Genomic DNA, 9573 nt, shown 5'->3' with positions numbered 1-9573 from the left:
TTTCCTGCAATGCATGATGATGCCTTCTAAGTTCCACCCAATGCAAGGAAAAGAAGGGGCCCTTATTAGTTTTTGTTTCATTTACCTTCGCGGGTACCTATTCTAACTATTTAAAAAAAGTTAAAACCTTTGCGACCCTGTTTGACCCACTATTATCAGAAGAATAAATAAATAATTTAAATTATAAAACTAATGTACTACTTAGAGTTTAGGGTTTAAATTTAAGTAAATATGATGGGTATCTAATTTATATTACAAGAATACGAAATGAGACTGTAGCGTAAGGGTAAAATGAAATTTTTTTTTTATGTATTATAGGTAATTGTTATACCTTTTTTTTTTAAAAAAAAAAAAAAGTAGCACAAAAAAAATGAGCACATAATTTATTAAATTAAATTAAATATGCTAAGAAGATAACAAACTAATTTATTGGCGAACAATAACGTAATTATCGATCTCTGCATCTTTTACCCTCAAAATTATTTTGAGGTGTGGTGGAGCAGCAAAATTTCTTCTAATTAGTGGTAGGACAATAAAAAGGTGAGCAACCAAATGGCGAGAAGTATAAGAAATATTTCATGGCATCCTCCAGCCGGAAGGCTGCGTCTCTTGTTTGTTTTAGCGCTCATTGCTCCCGCGACGAAGACTATAATATGATTCTGTAGTTGTTGCAGTAGTACAAGTCATAAGATTAGAGTACAGGCTGTCCTGCCACTGTTAGGCCACCGACCGGGATGGACGCCGCCTCAACTACGGAAGACCAGGAAGGAGGCTTGAGGTTCAAGCTAGCCATATTTAAATGGTTTGTTTTAAAAGAAAAAATTCAGACGAGTGTGTAGTGCACCTGTTTGGTTCGGTGGTGGTTCAATCCCTTTCGGATTATCTCTGGTCCTTCTTAGATCCGCCCCTTCCTCCTTAGTGTAGAATAGATTAGGTTATACAACTGTTGTCGTCTCCGAAAAAAAAATTAAAGGAGCCATATTTGGCTGTGTTATTTCACTTTATTTACATCTTATTTACATACATTAATTTGTTTGCATCATCAACACATTTTTCAATCATTTTTTTTATCGCACATATATCATATCCAGTGACGGAGCCAGGATTTTTTTTTTTGGGAGCCAAAATTTTATCCTAATAAAATTATCTTAATATATTATGTTCAAAATAATTTTCTTTTATTTAAATATATGACATCTAAAAATATCAACTATTAAATTTAATTATAAAGGTATGTCTATTCATAAATATGCGGTATAGTCATAACAAAAATTAACAAAAAAGATAACTTTTGATTAAATATCTTATAACATCACAAACCATCCAATTTGCACATTATGAAAAGATGCTCTCCAATATGTCACCCATACAATATATATATATATATATATATATATATATATAACCATGTAATATAAATGTAACTATTTTCAATTGAAAAAAGATAAAAGTTATGTTAACATAATTTGAAATTTCAATATCTTTTCTTAGAAGTAAATTGAGCTCTACGCTCTTTCATAGAACTAAATTCATCTATGATTGAATCACTGCTAAATTTTTCAGCAACTTCCTTTTTTATATACACAGTTAGACAATCATTCAAGAAATTATTTTGCATTTTGTTTTGGAACTTTGTTTTGATTATTTTCATAATTGAAAATGCTCACTCTGTAGTTGTAGTTGATATAGAAAGAGTAACAACAAGTCTAATAAATCTGTCAATAAGAGGATATATCACTGATTTTGTTGTATTCACCAAATCTTAACATAACTCATGAATACCAGATAATTCTTGCAATTCATGATGATTTGGAATGTCGAACTCAAAATATTGAAGTTCTATTTTTAGACGTACTAGTTCTTGCTTTTAACAATTATGAATTGGGTCTTTTTAATCCATTAACAATTATGAATTGGGTCTTTTTATTCTAATACATCACATTGGGTCAATTTACTATGGAACATCAAATTATATGTTTAATTTTTGGAAGTTAAATAATTAGTACAATAAAAAATAAATAACTTTTTCTGAAGAAAAAAAATTAATTCAAAGATCACTAATTCATATATATATATATATTTCAACTCTCATAATATAAACTAAAATTGTAAAAATTTAGGGGGGGCCAATTTTATTTTACACACATATTTACATTTTATGAATTAAAATTTTCAAAATTTAGGGGCCCCCCTCTGTCCCCCCTTGGTTCCATCATTGATCATATCAAAAAGGTGCTACAGTATTTTTTCGTAAAATTATCTCAAATAATTTACGATCCAAACACAATCATGTCATAAAGTGGGCAAATTTCTTAGAATATTGTTAAATTTGAAAAAGCTCAGAAAATTGGGGTCATCCAAGAGGAGTTGCTGATTAAAGGGTCGCCGCAAGTGAGAGCAGAGGCTACTAATAAAAACCCTTTTAATTCTCATTTATTTTGGTTTCATGTATTTTGGGTCCCTTTCTTTTTTTTTTTTTTTTAAACCCCTTCGCCGCTCATGAAATGGGCGGCGATGGAACATTGGTCAAATTGCTTCGTCGCTCATCTGATGAGCGGCTAAGCTTTTGTCCTTATTCGCTAATTCGCTAATGGAATTGGTTGGTTGATGGGACCGTGCTAATGGAATTGGTTGATGGGACCGTGGAGGTCAAATTGCTTCGCCGCTAATCAAATGAGCGGCTAAGCTTTTGTCCCTTTTTTTTTTTTTTTCTTTTTCGAAGCATTCTTCCTAACTTTTATTATTTCATACTAACTTTTATTATTTCATATGTAATTTTTAATAAGTTATTTAATATTTAATTTCATATGTAATAAATGTAATAAGTTATTTATTATTTCATATGTAATTTTTAATAAGTGTCGCCGCTCATTCTAGTTTATTTTTTTACGAAGCATTCTACCTACCCATTATTATTTTATATGTAATTTTTAATAAGTTATTTAATGTTTAATAAAAGGCAGAGCGACCAGGTTTTTTCCTGACGTTTTTATGTAATCTTAAATAGGCGTAATTAGGATTTTACGTTTTACATGAAATACTAATTTTCAAATTACAGTGTAATACTTTTAAATTAAAATTCTTAAATCATATTACTAAAATTCTATTATAAATCAAAATTATCAAAAATTTAAAATATGATATTAGAATAATGAGAAATTTATAAATTAACATGATAATCGAGTATGCTATTAAATTACTAATAAAATTTACTTAAGTCATATTTTTAAATTTTATAATATTATTATCGCAATCAATAATGATAAATAATACAATAATATGACTTAATATAACACAACCATAAATAATACAATAATATGACTTAATATTGTATTATTAATATGACTTAATATAACACAACCCCCCAATATATTGTATTATTTATCATTATTAATTGCGATAATAATATTATAAAATTTAAAAATAGGGTTAATTCCACTTTGTCCCCCCAAACTTTGGACGATTACCCACTTTAGTCCTTAAACTTCAAAATGGGACAGTTAATTCTCTAAACTTATAAATACCTTCCAATTAAGAAAAATTGTTAACAAAATCTTGAATGCCGTGGTGGTCGAAGTGTCCTATTTTATAAGGGTTTAGGGATTTAAGTGTCCCATTTTATAAGTTTTGGGACTTAAGTGTCCCAATTTATAAGTTGGTCGCGCTGCCTTTATTAAACATTAAATAACTTATTAAAAATTATATATGAAATAATAAAAGGTAGGAAGAATGCTTCGTAAAAAAAATAAATTAGAATGAGCGGTCACACTTATTAAAAATTACATATGAAACAATAAAAACGTAAGAAGAATGCTTTGAAAAAAAAAAGTAAAAAACTAGAACATAAGGACAAAAGCTTCGCCGCTCATCAATTGAGCGATGAAGCAATTTGACCAACATTCTTTCGCCGCCATCAGATGAGCGGCGAAGCAACATTCCAAAGATTTTTTTTTTTTTTTTTACAAAAACTGACCCAAAATACATGAAACTAAAATAAATAAAAATTAAAAATATTTTTATTAGTAGACTTAACTCTCAATTGCGGCGACACCTTACTCAGCATTCCACCCCGAATACCCCCAATTTTGTGAACTTTTTCAAAATTGACAATATACAAAGAAATTCGCCCATAAAGCGCCGAGGTAGGCAACTACTGGGTACGCCATTCACCACTTCTGCCAAATCCAATCTTTTTGACCAACATTATTATTGTCTTAGGTACTTGATACACCTTTGGTCCGTTACAAACAATCATTTGGAACCGCGTGGAAATTTTTTTTTTTTTTTTTTTAAATTTTGGAAGGTTTAGGGTATGATTAGGGCTGCAAACGAATCGAGTCGCTTGCGAGCCGCTCGAGTCAAGCTCGATATTAATTGAGCTCGAGTTCAGAATATTAAGTTCGTTAGGCTCGCGAGCTTGGGTATATATATATTTTTTTATTTTTATTTAATAATAAAATTACGTATATTATATATATATTTTATTTTCATAGTAAAATTACGTATATATACTTAATATTTTATTATTTATTAAGAAAAAATATTATTTTATTTATTTTTTTAAAAATAAAATATTTATTTTTTATTTTTTTTCGAGCTCGAGCTCGGCTCTACATGATTCGAGTCGAGCTCGAATTCGAAATTTGCCGGCTCGTCGAGCTCGAGCTCGAGTTTGGTAAAATTTAGTCGAGTCTCGAGTCGATTAGCTCAAAACTCGACTCGACTCGACTCGTTTACAGCCCGAGATATGACATGACAATGGGGGCATATTTAAATCTTACAATTTGTCCCAAAAAAAAAACATACAATTTTTTTCTAGAAGCTAAAATCTTATTGAGTTTTGTTATGCATGTTTTGATTCGGTTAGTAAAATGTTTTATATTTTCTAGTAGTATATCTTGTTTGGATTGCTTCATATTTCCCCAATTTTATTTGCTTACATCATCTTTACAATTTTCAATACACCTTTTTATCTTCCCAATATCTTTTTATCTCACATACATCACATCACAAAAAGTGCTACAGTAAAAATATCCCAAATAATCCCAAATAACTTACAATCCAAACATAGTTTTCTTCATTTACTATATATTTTTTCTTTATTTCTTTTTCTTGGTCTTCATTTGATTGAAAGTAGATTGCCTTATTTTTCTTTTTTGGGATAAGGAAAAGAGAAAGGGTAACATAAAATAGTCTGGCTGGCCGGGTCCATTGCTAACAAACCAGAATATGCCTTTTTGCCTCCCAAACGCATTGATGATTTTATCAACCGGCTTCTTTCCTTTCCTGCTTTTCCTTCTCCGTCCCTTTTATCCTTCTTCGGTACAGATTTAACCACCAAATAGCCTTAATCCTTTCCTTGGGTATCGTCATTATTAAATCTGTTCTACGCAGCAGCAAATCTGGGCTCATAAACATATACTCCCTACTGGGTTCTTATCATATAGCCCCACAAATTTATGCATATTGAAGAAAACAGTTTTTCGTTTGTCGTCATTGATAAAAGATTATAGAGGGGAGCTCAGGAGGAAAAGGTTGTTTGAAAATTAAATTGAAGGGTTGCTCAATAAGTAGGACTACTGGCACGGAGGAATAGTACTGGAAGAAGATGGCAAATTTGTATGTGAAAGCTGTGCCCCCGACGGATCTGAACAGGAATACGGAGTGGTTCACGTATCCAGGGGTGTGGACCACTTATATATTGATCCTATTCTTCTCTTGGTTGATGGTTCTCTCCGTCTTCGGCTGTTCTCCCGGCATCGCCTGGTCTGTTGTCCACCTTTCCCATTCCCTCGTAAGCCGCCCATTTTCCATTACCTCTTTCTCTTGTTTTTCTCATTTCTCTTTTTTTTTTATTTTCCCCTTATTGTCATTTTTTCTTTTCAGGGACACGTTTCTGAGTTTGGATGCTTTAATTGATCTGATTTATATTGTAGTATGTCCCCCCCCCCCCCCCCCGGGGGGGCCACTTTGTTTTGTTGCTGAATATGTTAAAGACTTAATTTTTTATCCTTGGTATTTCTTGGTTCTAGTCTGGTTATGGATTGTAACTAGAGGGCTAAGCTTGGTTAGTCACAGAGATGAGATTTTGTTGGGGGCTTCCAAAGGATAATATTTCTATTGGTTGGTCCACCTTGGTTTTAGATACATAATCTGAATATTTGCCAGGGCAATATGATTATGGTTTGGATATTTGCATTTTAAGATTTTTCAACCTGTTGCATTTGATTTTAGTTTTGTGGAAATGGAGTTTTTTTTTTTCAAGGTATGTGATGAATTCTTTGCTCCTGTTGTTAACCAATTGCGACTGGTAGCAAGAGGGTAGGGTTAGTCAGAGGCCAAAATCAGTACCTACCTTATTCTTTGTTGGTTCGGAAGTTTTTAGCTTATTGCATTAAAGCTCTAACCCATCTCGAATACCAGGTGTATCAGTTGAATATGACCATATGACTTTTTGTCCTCAATTAGTCGTGGCCTGGTATGAGGTTACCCCAGACTATCTGCTTTTATTCTTAATCAATTTAAAATGGATTCAATAATATGAACTTGGAAAATATTTGAATTCTATTTCTAATCGAATGTGCTAAGTAATGGATGAATCATGATGCCAATTCAACTTTGTATGTGACTATTACAAACTGCAATAGCAAATACAATATATTCTCTGCGGTTACTAGTTTAGGACCAATATCAGCGGCACGTGATCTTCCTGAAGTCCTACCTTGATAATTGGCTCAAATTTTTGTTTTCCTGAAGACCATGTATTTATTGCTTAGAACTTGTACCACATCACCTTTTACCTGATAGGATCTCTACCATTAGCATATGCTGACCTCATGTTATTGCACTTAAACTCAATAGTATGATTTCAACCTATCAGTTTGCTTGCCCATGCCTCTGTTACTATACAAATTGTCAGACTTGTCTAATTCACTTTGTAAATTATGTGGATGTATTTGTTCTCTTTTTCAGAAGCATCTTCCATGAGTGAAAAAAATGGAACTTCAGTATAGGCTCACTTGTAAGGCAGCCGCCTATTGTGATGGAAGTTTGTAAATGCATCTGACACGATACCAGTATTGTTAGCTGAATGGTCCTTTAAAGTTTGATATTGCAGTGTCCACACACGTGTTGAGAATGCATTTGACAAGATAAGTGTTTTAAGTCACTGTTTTTTGTCTTGTGCAGATTACATATCACTGCTTTCATTGGAAGAAAGGAACACCATTTTCTGATGATCAGGGTATCTACAACAGGTTGACGTGGTGGGAGCAAATAGACAGTGGCAAGCAACTGACTCGCAATAGGAAATTCCTAACTGTTGTTCCCGTTGTATTGTAAGTAGTTTTCTTCCTTCATATTTTTCAGGTCATGTATCATTTAGATGATATATAATACCCTGAGCAAGCCATTTCTTTTTTTAGCAAGTCAAACTATTCTGTCATTCTCCAATACAATTACATTTATTTCAGAGGGAAATTAGAATGAGTGGCATTATTGTATACGTAATATAAGTCCTATTTTTTGTTGTCTCAAGAGTCAAGGATGTTTCTGCCTAGCTGAATGAGTGGCATATATCACAAGCTTGAAGCATGCGATCTCTTCTACTATTATGCTATTTAGGGGATCTAATTTCTGTATTATGCATCTCAGGCAATAAACGTTGTTAAAGTAAATATAAGACCGTTGTGTTATTCTTGCTCAAGGTTCAATTCTTTCTGTTTAGAGCAGTTTGTGGCTAATTTGGGTAGTTCTTTTAGGCGGCACTGGCTAAATTTAGCTCTGATCTAGTAAACATCCCAACATGAAGGATTCTGCTTTCTGGTAATTTGGCAGAATCTGGGTGTCGACAATCCGTGGATGGATGTCTGGTATTAGTTTTTTCAGTTTCTAGATCCAGTACCAGGTTACTAGTGTTTGTTCTAGACTTTATGTTTGGTACTTCCTTCCAGAGTTCGTTTTAATTTATTGAATGTTCTCCATTTGCATGCAACAGGTTGAGACTTGTTTGAATAGCTGTTCAGGGTCATAATTGTGGCCAGCCCTTTTTATGGAATCTTTGAAAACGTGAATGTTAAGCTAAATGACATTCCTATTGATTGCATGATGGATGATGCCCAAAACTTCTGCTCCTATTCCAATTTTTCTACTGAGAGTGCGGTGGGAAAGACCGAGTAATACTTCGAACAAGTCAGGCAGGCTTTTTCTTTTTTCCATTAGACCATAATAGTCTATGTGCATAGGCAAGAAGGTTGTTAGAAACCTTATGCAGTGTGTTTCCACGAACTTTATTATTTCTCATGTCCTAAACCTTCGGTCAACTGCCCCCCTGGTGCCCCTCTCCATTCTTTTCTCAATCACGAATTTGTGCTAGGAATCTGATCGGGCTATGAAGAAGTCATTATTGAACAGTGGGTTACTGAAAATTTTACACTTCCACTTGCATGAGAGTCGTGGTGGAGTTTATGCAACGAGATTCATTAGTTTTTAGTTTTCCAGCATTTTCACTCCTGTAGCTAAATGGGAGGAATATGCTTTCTTGGCGTCCGTTGCTTAACATGTAGTGACTGTGTTTGCTGATGAGGCGAATTAAATTTGTTACGGTGGCAGGTACTTAATAGCTTCGCACACCACAGATTACCAACATCCAATGCTCTTATTCAACACGGTGGCAGTTTTCGTTCTGGTTGTTGCCAAGTTCCCCCATATGCACAAGGTTCGCATTTTTGGGATCAATGCTGATCAGTGACAATGAAAGAATGCCGTGCAAGTTCTTTTTTTCGGTCGCAACGTTCTTGATTTTCGCATTCATTTAGCAGTATATGTATTATGAACCTGTACAGCTCAAGTACGGGCAATGCTATCATACTTGGTGAAAGTTGGGACTTGTTCCTGGGGATATTTGATAGTGGTGTTTTGATATTGATTTTTTTAACAAGCCAACTTGCTGAAATTTTTTCAGCTATGATAGTCTTTCCTGTATTCTTTTGTTAGAGGGGAGATATATAAATTCAATTCTGAGAGAGAGCTGGATGGTTAATTGGATGGAGGTTGTTCGCAAAGATTCACTTCTTCCTCTGCTGTTGAATTGAAAGATTAGTTTAGATTTATCTTTTCTTCTTCTGTGTCTTCTTTCGCTGCCGATAATACTCCCGCGTAGACATGACAGGTGGTCAGAAGGAGTAGTTGTGCGGTTGTCAACTTGGCTGGGGGCCCTTGTCGTCAGATTATATTAACTCCCGCGTAACTTGTGAATTTTAAGGTGCATTTTGCTTTGGCAATTTCCCGCTTTGTGTTTGGCCGGAAGTAGAATGTCAGAACTGTCTAGTTGTCGGAGCATCTTCTTGCATTTATTAGTTTTATCATGTACACAACACAACACAACAACGTTAGAGAGTGGAACTCCGACTTTTACGAATTTCCGTGCTGCTGGCCAATGGTTTAAAAGGAATTATGAGTTGTACATTTTGACTGGTCAAAAACAAACGGAGCTTACATTTATCAATTTTTGCACAAATTACCCGAAACAAAACATTAAAACATTTATCAATGATTATTATTTTTTTTTTTGAA

At 33.6% G+C, this 9573-nt stretch overlaps 1 protein-coding gene across 1 annotated transcript; it reads left to right on the top strand.

Annotated features, from left to right (window-relative positions):
• The first annotated feature begins 5183 nt into the window (after nt 1–5183).
• LOC113702698 (uncharacterized) lies at nt 5184–9062 on the top strand. The gene is made up of 3 exons (XM_027223826.2): nt 5184–5794; nt 7189–7337; nt 8611–9062. The coding sequence occupies exons 1-3, from the start codon at nt 5609–5611 to the stop codon at nt 8747–8749; spliced, it is 474 nt and encodes a 157-aa protein (XP_027079627.2). The 5' UTR covers nt 5184–5608; the 3' UTR covers nt 8750–9062.
• Nucleotides 9063–9573: the final 511 nt, after the last annotated feature.

The sequence above is a fragment of the Coffea arabica genome, chromosome 8c (assembly GCF_036785885.1).
Source record: "Coffea arabica cultivar ET-39 chromosome 8c, Coffea Arabica ET-39 HiFi, whole genome shotgun sequence".
Classification (NCBI taxonomy): domain Eukaryota; kingdom Viridiplantae; phylum Streptophyta; class Magnoliopsida; order Gentianales; family Rubiaceae; genus Coffea; species Coffea arabica.
Note: the sequence above shows the minus strand (reverse complement) of the source record. Positions and strands in the feature narration are given on the sequence as shown.

What these genes read in the sequence shown, in the direction of transcription:
- LOC113702698 (XM_027223826.2), top strand. Translation starts at nt 5,609, where the DNA reads ATGGCAAATTTGTATGTGAAAGCTGTGCCCCCGACGGATCTGAACAGG. An exon ending in TCCACCTTTCCCATTCCCTC is followed by an intron (nt 5,795 to 7,188) that starts GTAAGCCGCCCA and finishes TGTCTTGTGCAG; the next exon opens with ATTACATATCACTGCTTTCA. An exon ending in ACTGTTGTTCCCGTTGTATT is followed by an intron (nt 7,338 to 8,610) that starts GTAAGTAGTTTT and finishes TTACGGTGGCAG; the next exon opens with GTACTTAATAGCTTCGCACA.